General features: G+C 39.8%; 2 protein-coding genes across 29 annotated transcripts in view; one reads left to right on the top strand and one right to left on the bottom strand.

Moving 5' to 3' along the window:
• Nucleotides 1–22,381, top strand: part of CLASP2 (cytoplasmic linker associated protein 2) — a 180,412-nt gene that overhangs the window by 3,705 nt on the left and 154,326 nt on the right. For all 12 annotated transcript variants that reach the window (XM_042957091.1, XM_042957085.1, XM_042957089.1 and 9 more), the window contains exons 2-6: nt 10,688–10,766; nt 16,525–16,628; nt 18,315–18,406; nt 19,569–19,644; nt 21,423–21,520. In XM_042957091.1, coding sequence (XP_042813025.1) covers nt 10,688–10,766; nt 16,525–16,628; nt 18,315–18,406; nt 19,569–19,644; nt 21,423–21,520 — 449 coding nt within the window. The remainder of the gene's footprint in view (nt 1–10,687; nt 10,767–16,524; nt 16,629–18,314; nt 18,407–19,568; nt 19,645–21,422; nt 21,521–22,381) is intronic.
• Nucleotides 1–22,381, bottom strand: part of LOC122230731 — an 80,002-nt gene that overhangs the window by 20,292 nt on the left and 37,329 nt on the right. For 8 of the 17 annotated variants that reach the window (XR_006207789.1, XR_006207788.1, XR_006207787.1 and 5 more), the window contains one exon: nt 16,639–16,732. The exons of 4 other annotated variants lie outside the window; for them this stretch is intronic. Coding sequence is in view for 4 of the 13 variants with exons in the window: in XM_042957100.1 (XP_042813034.1) it covers nt 16,662–16,732 (71 nt within the window). In the remaining 9 variants the exon portion in view is untranslated. Of the gene's footprint in view, nt 1–668; nt 1,487–13,857; nt 14,142–16,519; nt 16,733–22,381 lie in introns of those variants that run through there. 5 more of the 17 variants (XM_042957097.1, XM_042957099.1, XM_042957100.1 and 2 more) reach the window with 3 other exon arrangements.

The following is a 22,381-nucleotide window of genomic DNA, read 5'->3' as shown; positions in this document are numbered from 1 at the left end:
TACTCTAAGTCAGTGGAGGGGTGGCTTCCTTGCCGCGCGTGGGCTGTAGAGGCGCACCAGAAGAAGCAAGGAGGCGGCTGAGACTGGTTGGTGGCACAGCGGTCTTGGAAAGGGGAGGATTTTGAGATGCAGTTTGGGGATAGAGCCAGTGGGACCTCCTTTGGGTCCAGAAAGAAGAATTAAGCGTCATTGCCTTTCTTTTTTTTTTTTTTTTTTAATTTTAATGTTTATTTATTTTTGAGACAGAGAGAGACAGAGCATGAACAGGGGAGGGGCAGAGAGAGAGGGAGACACAGAATCTGAAGCAGGCTCCAGGCTCTGAGCGGTCAGCACAGAGCCTGACGTGGGGCTCGAACTCACGGACCGTGAGATCATGACCTGAGCCGAAGTCGGATGCTTAACCGACCGAGCCACCCAGGCGCCCCGCGTCATTGCCTTTCTTGAGCACCCATCATACACTTGGTGAATTGGCCGAGGGGTACTTGAACCTAGGGAAGGTTAAGGTTTTCCTCCTCCTTTTCTGCCTTTCTGTAACCTGACTCTTGAGTATCCTATCATTTGTCAGCTCTACTTTTTTGTATTGTTTATCTGCAACTATAACAGTAAGTTGACCCCAAAAAATGGAGAAATAAATAGCATTTATATCATAACTATGTAGTGCTCAGCTAAGTAATGTGCTAAGATTTCAAGTATTTTCAGAATCCGAAACCACAGCCCCTTTGCCGTTTGAAGGATCCTTTCCAATATCAGCCTCACCTTGATTGTATTTCTTATAAACTATCAATTTCTTAAAACATACCATTTCTTAGGTTGCTTAAATAAAAGTTGAGATCTAGCTATTTATATATGGATCTTGCCTGTTCTTTTTACTTAAAGAATGTCCAGGTTTTTTATTTTTTTACTGTAACTGTCCTTTTATGTTGTCACCTTGTATATGTGCATGAAAGTTGAGTAAGGCAGTGATTCTGAACCCATGAGATTCAGTGCCCTCTTTTAATGTCTCCCTTATAATCCTGAAATAAAATTTATATGTAATATCTAGTACACATAATTTTTCAAAGTCCCAATAATGTCCTAACTGTACTAAAAGAGGAAAATTCTATGTAATTTGTGATGACATAAAGTAGATGTCGATCTGGAAATGTCCCAGCCTGACGACCCATGAAGACATAATGGTAGTTAGGTGGCTGTACCAATGCATATTCTTGCTGTAAATGCTACCACACAGTTCAGGTGTGTGGTTGCTGCTGGTTCAGACTTGACAAGTGGCATTACTGTTGCTGATGGTGATCTTCTGGAACTCCAAATCCCGAACCTTATTTTCCTTGAGTATTCCGTCTTAAAGAGTTTGATCACTCCAATCCAGATATCTGACATTCGTTCTTAATTCTCTTCTCCCTCTTCACACTTATTTCATGGTCCTCATTTGATAAAGTGCAGTTCTGGTTAATTGAACTCTGCGTATCCCACATCTGTACCAGTGCAACTGAAGGAAGATGGAGAAAAACACAAAACCTCTAACTGATTTCACTTAAAATTTAAAAAATTTTTTTAGATGTTTATGCATTTTGAGACAGAGTGAGCAAGCAGGGGAGGGGCAGAGAGAGAGGGAGACAGAGAATCCCAAGCAGGCTCCGCAGAGCTTGATGCAGGGGCTCGATCTCACAAACTGTGAGATCATGACCTGAGCCAAACTCAAACACTTAGCCAACTGAGCCACCCGCAGCCCTCAGTTTTGTGACTTTAAAACACCCTAAAATTTAAGCTTGGTCTTAGCTCCAAATTTGATTTTTAGAGTTTCTGTTTTTTTACCTGTTAAAAAATGTTATTTTGCTTTCATATTTGTAACATTTTATTGTTATGCTTTTGTATTTATATATTTAATATATGTTTATATTTTTGCTTTCTGATATATTGAAATGAAATGGCATTTTGTGTATTACTTTTTATGGCCAGCCTACTTACAATTCAGAACATTTTTTTTTCTGCAATTTGTGGATTCTTTTAGGTTTTCTGTACATATGGTAGTCCCTTCTCATCCATGAGGAATCTGTTTCCAAGACTCCCAGCAGATGCCAGAAACGGCAGCTAGAACCTGTATCTACTGTGTTTTTCCATGTAAATACATGTCTATGGTAAAGTTTAATTTATGTTAGGCACCATAAAAGATTAACATTAATAATAAAACAGAACATTTATAACAACATAATACAATAAAAGTTACGTGAATGTGGTCTCTCTTAAAATCTCCTTGTACCGTACTCTCCCTTCCTGTGATGATGTGCGATAATAAAGTGATGAGATGAAGGGAGGTTAATGATGTGGGCGTTGTAATCGTGTGGCATTGTGTTAGGCTACTGTTGACCTTCTGATGAGAATTATCTGCTTCCAAATCACAGCTGACCTTGGGTAACTGAGGCTATAGAAAGCGAAACTGGGGATGAGTAGGGACTACTGTAAAATCCAGACCATAATGATAGTTTTGCTTCTTCTTTCCATTTATTTAGTTTTGCTTGGTTTGGGTGCATTTGGCTAAGACTCTTAGGATGAGGTTGAGTGAAAGAGTGTGGGCCTTGAATTGTCCTTTGTTTCAAGAGCAATTTCACCATGAGCAATCACACTTACTGTAATTTTTAACTTTTAGCTATGAAGGATTTTTAACATATCTAAAGGTAGACAGAATAAATAGACCCACCCACAACACCAGTCCATGGCTAATTATGCTCGTTACTTTGTCATCAATCACAGATACAGTGTTTCGTCAATAAGACTTTCTAGTTAGTGTCTCAAAGATAAGTGTTCTTGAAAAAAAATTGTTACCATAACCTCACTACCATTAACACATGTAAAAAGCTAATTCTTTGGTATTAAATATGCAGGGTCAAATTTCTAATTTTCAAAAACATCATATGGGGCGCCTGGGTGGCTCAGTCTGTTGAGCATGTGACTTTGGCTCAGCTCATATTCTCACATTTTGTGGGTTTGAGCCCCGCGTCAGGCTGTGTGCTGACAGCTCGGGGCCTGGAGCCTGCTTCGGATTCTGTGTCTCCCTCTGTCTCTGCCCCTCCCCCATTCATGCTCTGTCTCTCTTTGTCTCAAAAGTAAATAAACATTAAAAAAAAAGTCATACAAATTTTTAAATTCGTTATTATAAGAAAAATCAGGATCCAAATAAGATTTCCACATCATGTTTAATACATTAGTTTCCTGTTGCTGCTGTAACAAATTACTACACACTTAGTAGCCTAAAGCAACATATAGTACATTTATTTTCTTAGCGTTTTGAAGGTGAGAGGTACGGAATGGATTTTATTGGGATAAAAATCAAGGTTTCAGCAAGACTGTATTCTTCTGGAGAACTCAGAGGAGAGAGTTTTCCAGATTCTGGAAATTGCGTGCCATTTCTTAGCTTATGGCCCCTTCTTCCATCTTCAAAGCCAGCAGTATAGCACCTTCAAATCTTTGTGGGTTTTGTTTATTTTTTTTATTTTTTAAAAATGTTTTTATTTTTGAGAGACAGAGCAGGAGTGGTGGAGGGGCAGAGAGAGAGGGAGACACAGAATCCAAAGCCGGCTCCAGGCTCCGAGCTGTCAGCACAGAGCCCGACGCGGGGCGCGAACCCACGGACTGTGACATCGTGACCTGAGCTGAAGTCGGACACTCGACCGACTGAGCCACCCAGGCGCCCCCGAAATAAAGAATTCTCAAAAGCCAACAATAAGAAAATGAACAATCCGATTTTTACAATGAGCAAAAGATCTTAACAGATACCTCAGTGCTGAGCCACCCTGGGGCCCTGCACCTTCAGATCTTTCTGACTGCCGGTTTTGTACCCACATCTCTGCTTAACCTCCCGCCTCTCTCTCGTGTGGGATCTTGTGATATATTGGGCCCAGGATAATCCAGAGTAATTTCCCCGTTTTAAGATCTTTACCACACCTTTAAAGTTCTTTTTACCGCGTAAGGTCCTGGAGGTTAGGATGTGAACACCTTTGGGAGGCCATCCCTCAGTTAACGTGTTTATTAAGTCTCTGAGTTTGTTTCTACCTCTGTTAAAAACTCGTTTTTAAGATTCTTTTAAAAAATTCTTGGACTTTATTTGTGGAGTTTCACAAGTTGTGATTTTGCTGATTTCACTCCTGTAGTGTTAGTTCCTCTGTATTTTACTATAAGTTGGTAGTTGGACCTAAAGCTTGATCAGTTTCAACCTCTCTTTTTCTTCCCCCTCAGGAGGCACATAATGTCAAGAAGGCACATAAGGTCTGCCAGTATCTTTTTATGATGTTAGCAATCATTAATGTTCGGTGCTTAGATCTCTTAACTCGTTAGGGCTTGTACAGTGATATTCTAATTGTCATTCTGTCACCTATTAACTAGGATGCTTTGTACAGAGAAACTTCCCATTTAGTCCTTTTTTAAAAAACGTTTATTTAGTTATTTTGAGGGGAGGTGGAAGGCGGAGGGGGAGGAAGAGAGAGAGAGTCCTAGGCAGGCTCCACGTTCAGCACAGAGCCTCACGCAGATCTCACGACCATGAGGTCATAATCTGAGCAGAATCGAGTCTGATGTTTAACCCACTGAGCCACCCAGGCGCCCGCCCCGGCCTCCACTTCTATTTCATTGGCATAGTTTGTAATAGAAAGGCGGGCGTCCCTGATTTTGTTGTGCTTTGCTTTATTGTGCAAGTTGAAGGTTTGCGGTGACCAGGCATGAAACGTGTCTACTGCTGCCATTTTCCCAGTGGCACTTGGTCACTTTGTTATCTGTGTATCACATTTTGATAAATCCTGGCAATATTTCAGGCTTTTCTGGTTACAGTATGTCATGATGGTCTGTGGTCAGTACGTTCAGATGTTACAATTGCTCTATCGTAATTGTTAGGGAGCACCATGAACCACGCCCATTTGAGAAGGCCAACTCAGTCTCTACACGCAGTGGTGCTGACTGCTCCAGTGAGCAGCTGCTCCCCGTCTCTCTCCTTCCCCCCAGACCTCCCTGTTCCTGGACACACAGCCGTGTTGAAGTGAGGCCAATTAATAGCTGCACAACGGCTTCTACGTGTTCAAGTGAAAGAAGGCGTTGCGTGGGTCTGACACTGAATCCAGAGCTAGCGGTGATTAAGCTCAGGAAGGCAAGTCAAAAGCCAAGACAGGCCAGAAGCTAGGCCTCTGGTGGCACGCGGCCAACTTGGGACTGCAAAGGAAAGGTGCTCGAAGGAAACTGAGCATGAAGGGTAAGAAAGCAGAACGGCTTCATGGCCGATCTGGACCTAGTTTCGGTGGTCTGGAGAGGAGACCAGAGCAGCCACGACGCTCCCTTAAGCCAAAGCCTCCTCCGGAGCGGGGCCCTAACTCTCTTCAATTCCGTGAAGCCCGAGATTGGTGAGGAAGCCACGGAAGTTGGCTCGTGAAGTTGAAGGAAAGGAGCAAGGTAGCACAGGCAGCACGGGAGTCCCAAAGCGTTCCTCAGAGGACCCAGCTGGGGCGACCCCCGAAGGTAGCTGCCTAAACAGCGGATTTCCAGTGTAGACGGAGCAGCCTTGCATCAGGAAGGAGACGCCACCTAGGACTTTGACGGCTGCAGAGGAGAAATCGGTGCCTGGCTTCGGAGGACAGGGTGACTCTCTTGTTCGGGCTAATGTAGCTGGTGACTTTGAGTCGAGGCCAGTGCTCGCATCATTGTGAAAATCCTGAGACCCTTAAGCATTGTGTTAAATCCACTCTCCTTGTGCTCTGTACATGAAACAGCAACGCCGGGAGGGCAGCTCATCTGTTTACACGGTTTCCTGAATATTTGAAGCCACTGCTGAGAACTGTTGAAGGAAAAAAGATTCCTTTCAAAATATTATGGATCATGACAATGCACCGGTACCCAAGAGCTACAATGGAGCTGTGCAGTAAGAATTAATGTCGGTTTTGTGCCTGCTAACACCATATCCGTGCTACAGCCCATGGATCAAGGAGTAATTTTAAAGTCTTATTTAAGAAATACATATTACAAGGTTGTAGCTGCCATAGGTAGTGATTCCTGTGATGGAGCGGGGCAGAATAAATTGAACAAACCTGGAAAAGATTCGCCATTCTAGATGCCATTAAGAACATTCGTGATTCCTGGAAAGAGGTCAGACTATCGACATAAACAGGAGTTTGGAAGAAACTGATGACTTTCAGGGGTTCAGTGGAGAAAGTAACCTCAGATGTGGTAGAGACAGCAGCAGAACTAGAATTAGAAGTGGAGCTTTCACTGTGCAGAAACTTTTTATTTAGCTGTAGTCCCAATAGCTTCTTTGCTTTTATTTCCCTTGCCTCAGGAGACCTACCTAGAAAGTTGCTACGGCCAATGTCAAAGAAGTTACTGCCTGTGTTCCGTTGTAGGATTTTTATGGTTTCAGACCTCATATTTAGGTCTTTGATCCATTTTGAACTTATTTTTGTGTAAGGTATAAGAAAGTGGTCCAGTTTCATTCTTTTGCACGTTCTTGTCCCGTCTTCCCAACACCATTTGTTGAAGAAACTGTCCTTTTCCCACGGGATATTCTGATGGGTTAAAGAGGTGATTGGGATTAAGGAGTGCACTTGTTGTGATGAGCACAGGGCGATATAAGTGTTGAATTAGTATATTGTACATCTGAAATTCCCACAACACTGTATGTTAACTGGAATTAAAATAAAAACCTTAAAAAAAACGGAGCTTGAAGTCGGGACTGACTTTGCAGCCTCCGGATAAAACTTGAACAAATGAGGAGTTGCTTCTGATGGATGAGCCAAAAAAAAAGCTTTTCTCGGGACGAGATCTATTCCTGCTGAAGATGCTGCGAAGATTGTTGAAATGACAGCAAACGTTTAAAATATTGCATATTTTGAGCAGCTGATGAGCAGCATCAGGATTGGAGAACATCAACTCCAATTTTGAAAGAAATTCTGTGGGTAAAATGCTGTCAAACAACATCACATGCTGCAGAGAAATCATTCGTGAAAGGAAGAGCCAGTTATGGCACACTTCACTGTTGTCTTACTTTAAGAAATTGCCACAGCCTCCCCAGCCTTCAGCAGTCACTCCCCGGCTCAGTCGGTAGCCATCAACCACCCTCCCCCAGCCAAAAGAGTACAACCTGCTGAGAGCTCAGATAATGGTTAACGTTTTTTTAGCAATGAAGTATTTTTTAATTAAGGTGTGTACTTTTTAGAGCCATGATGCTATCGCATGCTTAATAGAGCTCAGTCCAGGGTAAACATGACTTTTATATGCTCTGGGAAATGGAGAAATTCACTTGACTCACTTTGTTGCAGTATTCCCTTTGTTGCAGTGGTCTGGAACAGAATCCACAATATTTCTGAGGTACACTGTAATTTATAGGATTCTTTCCTTTTGTTTACTAATTGTCAGAATACTGGGGTGGCCTTCTAGCATCCTCCAATATCGGCCACATAGTTCTCGTCGTTACGAATTCTTGTATTTAAGCACATCTGATGTGTTTCAAGATGGTGCGCTTATTATCCTTATTAACATTCAAACTGTCCTATCTTGGCACGACCCTAGTAACCTCTGATAGTATCTTTGCTGTCTGGCATCGTGAGATGTCCTATTTCCTGCTCCTGCCCTGGGATCAGCCGCTTCTCCAAGAAGCTCTTGTTCTTTTTAGTGGGAACGAGTATGTGGAAAATGCAGTGTGAGTGCCAGTGGGACTCATTGTTCTTGTCGATGAATAGGGTTCGGTTTTATTTTAGTTTTAAAGAAAAATACATCATGAGTTTATAGTGATTCTAATTCAGATTCCGGACTGCAGTCTTTCCTATTTCTGTATGTCTTCTATCTCCTTCAGCCAACAAGATTTCTAAAAGCATTGAAGTTTCTTTTTTGCAGAGTTGTTGTTGTGTTTAGTGTTTATCCCCCTGGAGAGAGATCATCAAATTGCTGTACTTGAAAATCTGTGTGGTTATAATAATAATTCGGTATACATTTAGGTTCACTTATTTTCAGTGAAACTAGTTATTGCTACAAATAAGGTGTATTCACAATAGTCTTGGTTTCTTTCTCTATTACTTATAGCCTATTCCTAATGATTAATTTTTTTCCTGATTGGTTTTTCATGGTTGTTATTTTTAATAAACATTTCTAAGTAACTGTGTCTATTCATAGCCCTCTTTGTGTATATACACATTGCCCCAACTTGCTTTTTTCACTTAACAGTATATCATGGAGGTTACTGCACAGCAGAATTAGGAGAGTAGTCATTTTTATTTTTAAAGTGTTACAGTACCCTAGAGTGTGGATGTACCATAATTTATTGACTCTGTCTCATATTGATGAATGTTTGGATAGTTTCCGGTCTCTTGCAATGAATAATGTCTGCATGTTTTTAATAATTTTGCTAGTGTATCTTAGGGATAGATCTTTTTAAGTGAGATCTTACCAAGTGTGCTTGTCTTTCCTGCTGATTTGAGATACTGCTTTTATCATCTGTAAAGTCTGTTAAGTCTGTGAGTCTATTTGTAGATTTTCAACTATGTTTTAACAGTTTTATTGATATAGCTTACATACTATACAATTTATTTATTTGAAGTGTACAATTCATCGATTCCGGACATTCTTGACGTTTCTTATAAGTTTAATCGTATGACATTTGGCCATTTGTGACTTCTTTTCACTTATAATGTTTTCAGGGTTCATTCATGTTCAGCATGTACCAGTCAGTCCTATTTATGGCCAAACTTTTTTTTTTTTTTCCCCCTGAGTTTCCCCCTGAGGAAAAGGAGGACGAGGAGAAGAGAGAGAATCTGAAGCAGGCTCCACCCCCAGCGTGGAGCCCATGGTGGGTCTTGATCTCACGAATCATGAGATCGTGACCTGAGCCGAACTCAAGTCTGACACTTAACCACCTGAGCCACCCAGGCACCCCTGGCCACATTTTTAATTGAGCGTATGCCACATTTTCTGTGTCTGTTCGTCAGTTGATGGACATGTGGGCCCCTGTGCCTTTTAGCTATTGCAAATAATGCTGTAGTGAACATTGGCATACGAGTATCCGTGTCCTGCTTTGGATACAGACCCAGGAGTGGGATAAATTGTTAGGTGCTCAGTGTTCAACACCCTACACTTTAGTCCTTCCCTTTTTTTCCTGTGCTTCGTGGAGGGTTTTTCTCCGTGTTTTCTCCTCCAGTGATTAAGTGCTCTTGCTTCCTAGGCTGTTCTTGCGAGCCTGGTTGTGGGGAGTGGCGGTGTTCTTGGGTTTTCTGGTCCAGCTTCAGCCTTACGAGCCCTTTGTCCCTGAGTCTAGGGGATGAGGCTTTATTAGAGATCCTGCCCCTCCCCAGCTGTAGACCTTTAAACATTTGAGCCCGGGGTGATTTTCTGCTTCTCCCTCAGAGGTAGGGCGCTCTTTTTTTCTTTTCTCTTTACTCAGTAGCAGTGAGTTTTTACCTGTGTCCTGGGGTGACAGTATTTGTCTTTCTCTCAGCGGCTTCATACCTTTGTTTCTTACAAACGGTACGGGAAAGGAAAAGTCTGTGACTTTCCTGCAGAGATAGCTGCTGTCTTCTTCTGAGACCCGGACAACCAAGAGATAGATCCCTTTTCCAGTCATAGTGTCCGGTGGAGGTTTGTGGAGAAAAAGTCTGCAAATGGGGTCCCTCCTTTTGTGTCTGTGGCTGCGAGGATTACACATTTGCACGCTGGCCCACATTCGGCCATTAACAATGAGCTACGTACAGCGGAACGCTGAGCCCGCTTGTCCTAAGGCTTGGCTTTCCTTCTGTCTTTTGCCACATGTGACCTACTGCTCACGTCCCATCTCCCCTTGGGGGCATCTGTCTTTCCTTAAGTTTCAGGCGAGGTGATTATCCTACAACTTCAGCTTTCTGATGAATTTAAGAGTAATTGTAGATCTGCAGATTATTTTTTTTCTTGTAAAGTGGGAGTGGTATTTTTCCTAGAGTCTCCATCCGAGATAAAAGCTGGAGTTCCTCTGTAATTAAAGGCGCTCTTAGTTTTTAACTTGCATTTGGGAAACATTTCAACATTACAGGAAGAAAGTTGGAAGTATAGTCAGTGACCTTTACACCCTTCACCCATTTTACCAGTTATTAACATTTTGCCTTTATCTTCCTGCATATTTATACATTAGTAGGAGTAGTAGCATTTATTGAACCATTTGAGAGTAGAGGGCCCTAACCTCATGACTGTTTACCCCTGAATACTTCAATCTCCTTATTTTTTTGGATTTTTAAAAAAAAATTTTTAATATGAAATTTATTGTTGAATTGGTTTCCATAACTCCTTATGTTCTTAAAAAAAAAAAAAAAAACTTGGTAATAGGGACGCCTGGGTGGCTCAGTCGGTTAAGCATCACACTTAGGCTCAGGTCATGATCTCACGGTTCGTGAGTTCAAGCCCCACACCCGGCTCTTTACTGACCGCTTTGAGCCTGGAGCCAGCTTTGGATTCTGTGTCTCCCTCTCTCTACCCCTCCCACCCCTGCACACATTCATTCATTCATTCATTCTCTCCCTCTCTCTCTCTCACTCTCTCAAAAATAAATAAACATTAAAAAAATACAAAAAAATAAAATGTATCTTAGAAAAAACAAAAACTTGGTAATATATGAAGATCTTTATATGTCAGTGATTATATATTGATACTAAAGAATGTTTTGGTAGTTTGTATTCATTAAAATTTTTTCTATCTGTAGGTATCATTAATGGGATTGGAAATTTTAAGTGCCTTTGTGGACAGATTATCAACACGATTTAAGTCCTATGTAGTAATGGGTAAGTTAACTTTATTTAAAAATCGTTGTAGGTGTTGACATACTGGCATTTTTTTCTCATGGTTTTTAACAGAATTGGTTCTCTGTGAATGGAAAAAAGTAATTTTCTACAGCCCAGAGATCTACTACGTAGTATTTTAGTTTGCCTAGACATAAAACATTTTAAGCCTATTAAAATAATTCTATTTCCTCTGAGACAAATAAAACCAAAAAAAGCAAAAGACGTATTAAACATTCTGCTAATAGGTTTTTACTTCATAACTTAAAAACTTCTACTGTTAACTTTTACTTTTTTTAACATTAAAAATTTATAACTTACAGCACCGCTTTTTAGACTTCTGTGGTACAGGACCAATATTTTGTAAAATACAGTAAAAATAAGTGATACAGCAAAATGAAAGGAAAAAAAACCACAGGGCCCAATTTTTTATTATTAGATTCAATAGACCAAATTACTTTGGTCAGATTGTTTTTAAAACTTCATTTTATAAACACTCTCAATTTTTTTTTTTTTTTTTTTTTTTTTTTCCCGCAAATAGTTTGTAGAGCCGTCCCGAGCTGCCAGCCGCCCTTTGCGCCGCACTCACTTCCAGTGTGTTTGCGGTATGGTGCGAGCCCGTGGTGCATTGCTTTTCTTCGCACAGTCGTCGGGATTACAGTGCTGGCTCTGACCTGTTTCCTAAACCCAAGTGGCCCTCGTGTGCCTTTTGGAGCGCTTTGACGAGTAGATTGGGTTCCTAATGTATAGCAATAGTTAAGGGAAATCGCAGCTGTCCGTGATTTTCTTTTATGGATTAAGTTAACGCTTCCTAATGCCCACACTTATTTTCTCATTATCTTTGGTCAACTTTTTCTTCATGTTTGGTATGTCCCCAGATTCTGCTGGTTTCTTATTTTTATTGTCTAACTATCCTTTCAGCAGAAGCATCTTAGTAAGTTCCCTTCAGTAAGTTCCCTTTTTAATCACTACCTGGTTCCAGGTCATTCTTTGCATGAATGTCTTCTGAAAAGGCCGATTCTTTGCCGTATCAGTCTTCTGCTTAAAATCCTGTGATAGATGTTAAAAACTAGGCATATGTGTTTTACTTAGGTATTTTCTTAAAACAGTTTGAGTCATTGTTTAAAATCAGGAAGTTTTATGTAAAAGATTCGTATTTAGGGCTTGTCCACCCCCACAGGTACTTCCTTGTTGGCTGAAGTTTTGTCCTAGATTCTCTTTGGTATGGGTCCTGAGCTTTCTGCTTCACAAGTCCTCCCGTGTCGTCTTGCCCCTTCCTGAGGATAGCAGTTATAATACCGCCAGCTTGGAGTACCGCCCTTTCTAGAGCTGGATCAGTTCTGGCATTTCCCGTACCTCCCTGACTGTAGGCGTTGATGTTTGGGACTCCTGCCCTATAGTAGCTCCCTATTATTAGTTGTGACAGACCGTATTTTAGACCGGACGGTAATTCTAGGTATTGTGTATCTTGCTGATTTTTCAAATGCAAGGAGGGCCGCATGGAGTTTGATGCACCGACTCCTTATAATGAGGTAGTAGGAATAACGGGACCAGAATCCCAGTTTGTTGCCTCCCGGGACTGTCCTGCTTTCGGAACCTCTGTTTTGCTCTCCTCTGGTGGCGGTCCGCTTCTCTCAGCCTGTACGTCCCTGCTACGTCTTGGTAGCCTTCTTGATCAGCGGTCTTCCGCAAGTACTCTCTCCACTTTAGTTAGCAACTTGCTCGCTCCTGGCAGTTCTGGCTCAACTCGCTCGTGCTTCTGCTGCGCTGCTCTTTCCTTCTGAAATCCTCTCCTCTTTCCCATGGTCCGTCCTTTCTCTTTCAAAGACCTACTTCAGGTTTCGGTGTCTGGGAGCGTTTCAGATCAACCTCAACCTACTCTGAATTTTTCTTTGCTCAGTGCTCTCTTCGGCAGCACATATACTAAAATTGAATTTTTCTTTACTCTCTAGTTCTTATACTGTTAAATAGTCAATGAATTACATTAAGCTGCTTTTATTATTTTTCATATGTGTTTTCCGTATATGTATATAGGCTTGTATGTGTAGTTTTTTTTTCTGTCTTCTCATCTACTCTTTATGGTTATTTGTGCACATTAATATTAGTATCATTTTCACTTTGAACCCCAAGTGTCCATCATTTTCCTTGGTGAGATTCAAACTTGTTATTAATTCAGAGTCAGTGTAGTGTAACGAAAGTTTCATCACTGCTTTGCTAGTGTATATTGCCTACTTGTTACCCATATTGGGCTTTATCAACTTTACGTGTATAAAACATTATCCCCACATTATTTCTAACTTGTATGATAGCTCCACAAGATAGGCAGTATATATTTCATTTTGTTTTAATTTAGAGAAAGAGAAAGAGCCAGCAGGGGAGGGGCGGAGAGAGAGGGAGAGCGGGAATCCCCAGCAGAGCCTGCCCGCAGGGCTCAAACCCGCCTGCAGGGCTTGAACCTGGGAACTGTGAGGTCACGACCTGAGCCAAATCCAGAGTTGGAGGGTTAACCAGCTGAGCCACGCAGGTGCCCCTCTGTGTACTCTTAAGGAGGTACGGTACTAAATGAAGAGCCCAGGGTTAGCTTTTTTGTTTTACTCTGTTTTGTACCTTAGCCAAACCACTTTAGGAGCCCTTCACGTGTGTTTATTTTGGGGGGTGGGGGGGGGGGCGGGGAGAGAGAGAATCCAAAGCAGCCTCCAGGCTCTGAGCTGTAAGCTCAGAGTCCAATGTGCGGCTCAAACCCACAAACTGCGAGATCATGACTTAAGCCAAAGTCAGATGCTTAACCGACTGAGCCACCCAGGGGCCCCTGAAGGTTTTTTTTTTTTAAATAATGTCATCTTAGATGTATGTAACTTGATGTGAGTGATACTGTCTTTCGGTACACTTAGGTTATTAACTATCAAAGGTATTTTTTTTTATCTTTTTACATTAAAAGTGAAGAGATGTTTTAGGAAAATTGAGATTGATGTTCAGTTTTAGACAAAGTTCCAGAAAGAGTATGGGCTCTTTTGATGTAAAATATTTAAAATGTCTTTTGTGGCCACAGATACTGTGGAAAAATAAGGTTTTCAAACAAAAAAATATATCCGATTTACATTTAACAATGATCACCAGCCCTGGTTTTATGATAACTGAATTCAGTAAAGGATCTCATATTTTACAAATTTTAAACAGATAGTTTTAACCCAAAATGGAATTGCAGAAAGAGTATTAGAATAATCGGGCTACCTGCTCATCACTCTTGCATCTCGTAAAATGCAAGATGGTCTGTGTCTCGTACAGTGCTAAGAGAATAAGACATACGACTAGCTGTGCTTTGAACTTCTTCGGTGTTTCACTGTTCAGGTTCCAGTCTGTGTAACAGGTTCTTCCTGGCTGCACGGTAAAAAGCTCTGTTTTGGAGTCCCGTAATTATCTATTGAATATCCATCACGTTGAATGATAATTCAGTGGTCATTATAATACGTACAGATCTTTTGGGTAGACTGTTGACTCTTCCAAATGCTTATTATGGGCTTAGCACAAGTGGGTTTTGTTTTCGTTTCTTTTTTTCCAGTTTTATGTCATTCTGTCACTAGTCATGTGAGGTATAGGCCTGCACCCCTCCTTATTTTATAGACAAGGAAACTTTCAAATTCAGAGAAGTTTACGGTCTTAAATAATTAACAACTGGTAAAACTAGGAATAAAATCTTGTTCTGTTTCACACCAAGAGAATATGTATCAAAAAGGAACTCTAATGCAAAAAATTTATGGATTTTTTTTTTGTTTAATAACTATAATAAAATGTTTATGTAGTGTCAAGTTGTTTTTGCTATTTATATTCTATAAAAGTTTAGTTTTTTGTCTTGAAGTGAGCCCTGGTTTGGGCCAACATTTTAATTTTCTTTTTGGAGTTAAATCCCACCTCTCAAGAATGCCGTGGATATTTTTTTTTCATACTCCTGTTGTGTGATTGTTAACACACACAGACACAGATACACACACATAGAACCCATCGATTACAAGTAAATGGAAGTAGTTATAACTGGGACCTAATTGTGTGGATTATTTAAGTCCTGGTTTCAACTTGCTATTTTTGTGACTTTGGGCAAGGTATTTAATCCTTTTGGGCCTTCTCTATCAAATGAGCCTACTCTCTTTAATTGGGCTGTTATGAGGTTGACATGAGATAATTCAATGCTTAGTACGGAATAATATCTAACATTTATTAAGTGTTTATTACTATCTTCTGCCTCTCAGAAGCTATCAGAACCAGAGTCCCACAACAGCCAGTCCTACAGATGTCAATGGTTTTCTGTAATGTTAACAATACATCTAAGCAAGATGAGAAGTATTTATATTGTTCCAGCTGACAGGTACTTCGGTTGCCTCATGATTAGGCTTATGATTTTATGGCAAGAACTTTGTTCTCTTATAGTCATTTCCTTGATTAAGCTTAGGTTTTTGGATAATATTCCATTTGGTATAGTGGGCTTCTCACTATAGTCTAATTTTCTTCCAAAAATAATGTAATTTCTTTTTTCCTTAAGTGTTGTTTATTATTACTAAATCAGTCTGGTTGTTATATTGTAGACAGTGTTTATTGTAGAATATATTTGCATCAAATTATGTATACACTTAATTATAATTGTGTATAAATAAATGAGAGAAAATCCCTTTCTCTATCTTATTTCTTCTTCCTTCCCTTATTTAAACTAGGCCTCAACCTTCACTGCCTCAGGGAAAGGAAGGCTATAGCTATCATGTCAAAAGAGAAACAAGTTAATTTCTTTGCCGTCCAACATGGAGGATGATGGGGGTGGCAGGTGACACAGAGTACTTACTTAGTGCCCTTCACTCTAAGTTGTTTAAATGTATTCTCTCTTTAATTTTTAGTCACCTTTTGGGGTGAGCACTGCTGTAAACCTTTAGGAGCTGAGAAAGTAAAGACAAAAGGAGAGTAATGTGGCCTCACACCTTGTAATACCACACAAGGGGCAGTGGTGATTTAAGGGATTACAAAAAGATAATTTTGACTGTGAGAGATTTTTGCCCTATGAGTGAACTTTAGAATCTGTACCCTCTGAATTCTGCCCTCACCTCCCTTTCCCTTCACCCTCACCCTCAACAGATGTCATTTCTTTGTGGTTCTTTGTTGACTTACAGTTACAGAAGCCATTTTCATGAAAACTCTCCCAAGAATAGACTCTCACCCGCCTTTCTTGCCTCCTTGCGTGAAACAGTGCCACAGTCTTGGACATAGTAGAGAAAAACTGTAATCCCGGGGGCCTAGGCTTTTATTTTTGTCAGAATAATATGTCATACATACATAAAAGTGCCTGTCAGACGTGTGATCATAAGCCAACACCTGCCTGTGCCCAGGTCAAGAAACCAGAACTCTCCCATCGTAGCTACTTCCTCTCTGCATTTCCTACTGACCCCTCCCTCCCTCTACCAGACGTTACCACTGACATGACGTTTCGGATGACCATTCCCTCGCTGATCTGTAGAGCTTGACTAGCCACACACGTCTCTAAATAGGATAGTGTTTAGTCCTGCCTGTTTTTTGAACATTGTCATAAGTGGATATCATGCTGTAAGTATACTTTTGGACCTTCCTTCTCCGTTAGTTTTTATTGGACTCATGAGTAAAGAAAATAATTTGCTTACCTGGTAACTTTTCATTTATGAAACGAGCTGATTATAATTTTGTAAAATATAGCTTATAATGGAGATGAATTATAAATATTTACTCTCTTCCTCCTGCCTTTCTCTAGTTATTGTAGCTTTAATAGACAGAATGGGAGATGCCAAAGACAAGGTTCGAGACGAAGCTCAGACTCTGATATTGAAGCTGATGGATCAAGTAGCAGCACCTATGGTAGGCCTACCTTTTAAATTTCGATTTTGCTAATCAGTGGTGAAATATCAGGATAGATAGATGGTAATCACAGTGAGCCATGGAAGCCTCCAGGGACATGGAAGCTGAAATTGGAAACAGTGAATCATTGTTAATGCTCTAAAGAAATTGAAATTTAAAGTAAAATGTCGGTGTTTAACATTGTGTTGTTTTGCTTTTTCCTATTTTCTACTCTTTGGCATTTTTTATAAAGCCGACTCAGATTCTGTTACTTGGACAATATGCTGAATATATTATTCTTTGGTTTCTCTTACCTGCAGGTTATACAGTGTTCAGTGAGAAAGCTCCTTTTGAGAACTACTGAATGTTGTGTTAATTACTGCGATTTTTACAGTGACAAGAACTAAATTTTTTATTTAAACAGGTGGTTACTAATTAGATAAAGCATATATTCTAGGACACTGATTTGTGTGTTATGAATATAGTAAAAAAAAAAAATTTAGCCCTTAGGGAGATGTTTTGAAAGGAGACTGAAAATAAATTGACATGTAAATAAAGATTTATAGAATATCTCATGTTAAGTAGAAAAAATCAGAATTTACAATATATGCAATGTGTTATCACTTAGAATACAGTTTTAAAATTATGTATTACATACGTTTTAGAAAAACATCCAAAGAGTGTTCAATTGTAAAAATAAACTGTTGGCCGAGATATTTTACACCTTAGAATGAAGTCCTTGCTAATAGTTTGGTGGGTATCCTTCAGCACTTGCTTAGTGGTTCAGATTTTAACTCCCTTTTGATGTGTTATTATAAATAGTACTATAAGTAACATCCTTGTACGTGTGTTTTTGGACATAAATATAAGTATTTATATAGACTGGTGTTCCAGAGGTGGTGGTGCTGCATCAGCTTATTCACATTTCAGGTTTTCCAGGTAAACTTCCAGGTTACCTTCTAGAAAGTTTGGCAGAGAGTAATATTAGTAGAGCTGACTAGAGTCCAGGAAGAGAAGGGCATGTGTGTGTGTGTGTGTGTGTGTGCGCGCGTATGTGTATGCATGCATGAATTTAATAAATGGAAAGGATGGTGTTTCTAACTGCAGAGAAAGGACTGATTGAGACAATTGACTGTATGTTTGGAAAATAAAGTTGGATTATCTGTATAGGTTTATGTATCCTTTTTACAAAAGAGAATTATAGTAGGCAGCAATAAAATGACTTACCCAAATAATGTTTCTGTATTTGGATCCAGTGCCGAAGGAGAAAAGCCTGAATTATAAAATGTTGAAAAATCCTGTTCCATGTAACAGTCTGTAGTAGTTGCCAGGCAACATTAGACATTTTGAATGCTTACTGGACTACCGGGCTTATAATGGTAGCATTGTTATCAAAGGTTTCTAAAGCTTAGAATTCTCTGTGCATGGAAATTGTAAGGTTTTTAGGTATTGGACATTGTTTTTCTGAGAATAATTGAAATCTAAAGTGAAAGATATTAAATAAAAACCAAAAAATGTGATTATAATATTAGAAAATGGGTGAGAGCAATGCTGCTAGCACAAATTGGCTTAGAAAAACTGAGAAGTAAAATCTGATGGGAAAATTGAGTTCTCATGAAAGTTGGTGATAAGGTTGGGAATAGATAAAAGATTAAAGCATGAGTAATTTAATTTTTTGTTATTCTTGTTTACTTCTCCTTCAAATAGTACATTTGGGAACAGTTGACTTCTGGTTTTAAGCACAAGAATTTTCGATCTCGAGAAGGCGTGTGTCTATGTCTTATTGAAACCTTAAACGTGTAAGTTTTATGATTATTGAAAATAGTCAACTTGTTTTTCATTTTGCTAAAAAGAAAAAACAGTATCCATTTTGTAAAGCTCAAGGAAAGCTATGGAAATAACAAATTTTAAATGAGTTATTAATTGATCTCTGGTATGGGAGTTTTTATTTGATCTGATATCTTTGGCTGTTAATTTTTTATGTGTATATTAATTTAAAACAACTAGTCAGTGATAAGTGTTTCTCTTTTTTTCTTAAATAAGTTGAGTAATAGTTGCTACCCAAAATAGATGGTCATATAACAGGAATGCTGGTATAACTTAGGATCTTCTGTTCTGGACCCAGTTTGGCATTGTTTTTAACTCTGGTATTTCAGATATTGTAGCTATTTCCCCCACCTAGGTTTTCTAGACCACTGTGGGTAGTTACCAAAATCATAGACTGACCAAGATTCGGCCAGGTAGCTAGACGGTGAATTGGGTAGCATTATGTAGAGCTCTGAAGCATAGATAACACAGAGCTCACAACTCCAGTCCGAAAAACTGGGGAGCCAGGGCTTTTGTTCCGTTTCTTGATTATGTGCTCAAGTTCTATGCAACAAGATAGGTGATCTATTGTAACTTTCAACTTTTCCTGTAGCATTACTTCCTTTATTCTAACTATACCTTCATTTATTTTCTTTTACTCCTCTGTGGTCCTTTCTGCCATCTAGAGCTTGTAAGTGCATTCAGTCTGCACAACTTTTGTGGTTTTTGGCTCTCCTGTCATTTGCTTTCAACCCATGACCTCATCAAAATATTAATAAACATAAATAAAGGTTTATTGGAATGCAAATTTATTGGAGACACAGCATCTAAAAATATCACTATTTTAAAGCAAAAGCTCAAATTTTCATGAGCGATTGATAGGTTGCTAGGTTTAAGAGTGCCATCGGTTGAACATTTTGTTCTGTTGGATCATGTGTCGACAGTTTTCATTGTCAGTCATGATTATTCACTTTTGCATATTTCACATTGTTTAGAATTAGTTTTTGCTTGTGTCTCACATCCTTCATGTTTTAATGATGTGTGCCCGTGCTGTGCACCATATTCGTCTTATTGATACAAACCAGAAGAAAGTATAGTTTGTTTACTGTTTGACTAAAACCAAATTCTCTTTATTTTGTTTCAAATTTTATTTAGTTTTGGGGCTCGGCCGCTAGTCCTCAGCAAGTTGGTACCACATTTGTGTGTCTTATTTGGAGATTCCAACAGTCAGGTAAAATTTTATTTACATTCAAGCATTGACTAACTTTTTTGGCCACCTCTTCTTCTTAGGGCTCTTACTCCGTTTTTAAAAAAGAAGAGGGAGGGTGGAGGGGGTTGTGAAATCAAGATTTCGTGTCATTTTGCTCTTAAAATCCACCAGTTACTTCCTGAGAACACATTATATTCACTTCAGTTGCTTAAGTTTGTCACTCGTTTGGCGTTAAGGATGTGTGGTGCTGAAAGGATAGTTCTCGGGTTTGAAAGATGGAGTGGCAAAGAGCCTTCCTTTCCGTAGTCCTGCACTTAACCGTGAGGACAGGTTGTCAGCCTCATTTCTTCATTCCTGAAAGTGGCTGCGTAACAACTTTTTGCCACAGAACCCTGTTTAACGAGAGTTTGTACCAGTGGTATATCCCTTGTTAGAAATTTACCTGAGCTGCGTATGCTAGGCATAAAAGGGGAGTATTCTGGATCCTGTCCGTCCTAGTGGAGTTGAATCTTGACTGTAACCTTTTTGGCACAGCCTGGGCATTTGGAATAACCCTGGATAAGGTTTTCCTTGCTACTAGGCCTGGCTCTGCCCCTGGAGGTTTGTAGAGTTTTACTTCCTCTTCATTTGCTTTTTGGCGGTGGGCTGGGCGTGGAAAATACGGCCATCTTCCAAATTCCTGTCTTGAGGCCACATTTTTTTCTTTTAATTGTAGTAAAATATACACAACATAAAATTTACCATTCTGGTCATTTTTTATTAATGTTTGTTTATTTTTGAGAGAGAGACAGAGTGTGAGCTGGAGAGGGTCAGAGAGAGGGAGACACAGAACCTGAAGCAGGCTCCAGGCTCCGAGCTGTCAGCACAGAGCCCGACACGGGGCTCGAACTCACGAACCGCGAGATCATGACCTGAGCCGAAGTCGGACACTTAACCGACTGAGCCTCCCAGGCGCCCCTGCCATTCTAATTGATTTTAAGTGTGTACTTTGTTGGCATTAAGTACACTGTTGTGCAGCCATCACCACAGTCTATCTCCAGAACTTTTTCGTCTTCCCAAACCCGTACCTGTTAAGCAAGAACTCCCTATTCCCCCCAGTCCTCCAGCTCCTGGCAACCACATACTACTTTTTCTCCTGTGAGTTGTTACGCTCTAGGTATTTCACAAAAGTGGAACCATATAATTTGTCCTTTTGTATTTAACATGTTTTACCTGGCATAACGTCTTCAGGGTTCTTCTGTGTTGTCTTTTGTCCGACTTCCTCCTTTCGTTTTTAAGGCTGTATAATATTCCATTGTGTGTGTATACCACGTTTTCTTTATACATACATCCATAGGTGGACATTTGGATTTTCATCTTTTGACCATTGTGAGTAATGATGCTTTGCGCATTATTGACTGTTGGGTTCGGACCACATTCTTGAAGGGCAGTTTTATTCCAGGAAAGTATATTAACCGCAGTAATGATTTGTAATCATACAGTTACTGGCAGCTTTTATGCAGGCTTATTACAAATAGAAGGTTTTTTAAAAGCCACGTTAATAGCTTTTATTTACATGTTTTAGGTTTCTACAGAACCTTTTACAAGGTTTCTCTAGAGGTTTCTCTGCAGGCCCTCTTGGTTTTTGTTAATGACCTGCCAAAATCTTTCAGGGGGTTAGAAGCATTAAAACCAACTGAGAGCTTCAAGTTGGTGTGCGAGTATAATGTTGCCTTGAGGTGAAGTATTTTATTATGTTTCATCTAAGGTGTTTTGTTTTGTTTTGTTTTGTTTTTTTAAATTTCTGAATTCTTTGGCAGGTGAGAGATGCGGCAGTGTTGGCTGTGGTGGAGATCTATAGACATGTGGGAGAGAGAGTGCGGGTGGACCTCTGTAAGAGGGGGATTCCCCCTGCTAGGTAAGTCTCGCTACATTTGTTTATTTGCCACTCGTTTTAGAAGTTTACTTTCATGTGTGTATTTTAAATAGGTTCAATTTTCTGAAATTTTTAAAAATTCTAAAGATACAAAAAGATACGCAGGTTATCACCGTTTAAAAAGTTTTTGAGGGGCACCTGGGTGGCTCAGTCGGTTAACAGTCCGACTTCGCCTCAGGTCGTGATCTCGTGGTCTGAGCCCCGCGTTGTGCTGTCTGCTATCAAAACAGAGTCTGCTTCGGATCCCGTCTCCCTCTCTCTCTGCCCCCATCTTTCTCAAAAATAAACAAACATTTAAAAAATAAAATTAAATAAAAAGTTCTTGAGATCTTGTAATTTTCTTGGACACTGGTTGATTATATATATATACCCCTGTACTATTTAATATGTAATTAAATACCATGTCAGGTAAACTGTTTTTGGATACCAGGCAGTAATAATCATTACAGTATTTGGAAGATGCTTGAGCAAGATTATAGTAAAAATATTAATCCATTCATTAAGTAAATATTTTTTTTAGTGCCTCCTGTTGAAAGATACTATACAAGGTACTGGATAACAGAAAGCTATATAAGAATTAGTCACTACTCTTTTTTTTTTTTTTTTTTTTTTTTGAGAGAGAGAGAGAGAGAGAGAGAGCACACGTGCACACGGGGGAGGGGAAGAGAGAGAGGGAGACACAGAATCTGAAACAGGCTCCAGGCTCTGAGCTGTCAGCACAGAACCCAACACAGGGCTCGAATTCATGAACCATGAGATCGTGACCTCAGCCGAAGTCAGCTGCTTAACAATTGAGCCACCCAGGCACCCCTAGTCACTACTCTTAAAGTGTAGTCAAATAAA

This window comes from Panthera tigris, chromosome C2 (assembly GCF_018350195.1).
Source record: "Panthera tigris isolate Pti1 chromosome C2, P.tigris_Pti1_mat1.1, whole genome shotgun sequence".
Classification (NCBI taxonomy): domain Eukaryota; kingdom Metazoa; phylum Chordata; class Mammalia; order Carnivora; family Felidae; genus Panthera; species Panthera tigris.
Note: the sequence above shows the minus strand (reverse complement) of the source record. Positions and strands in the feature narration are given on the sequence as shown.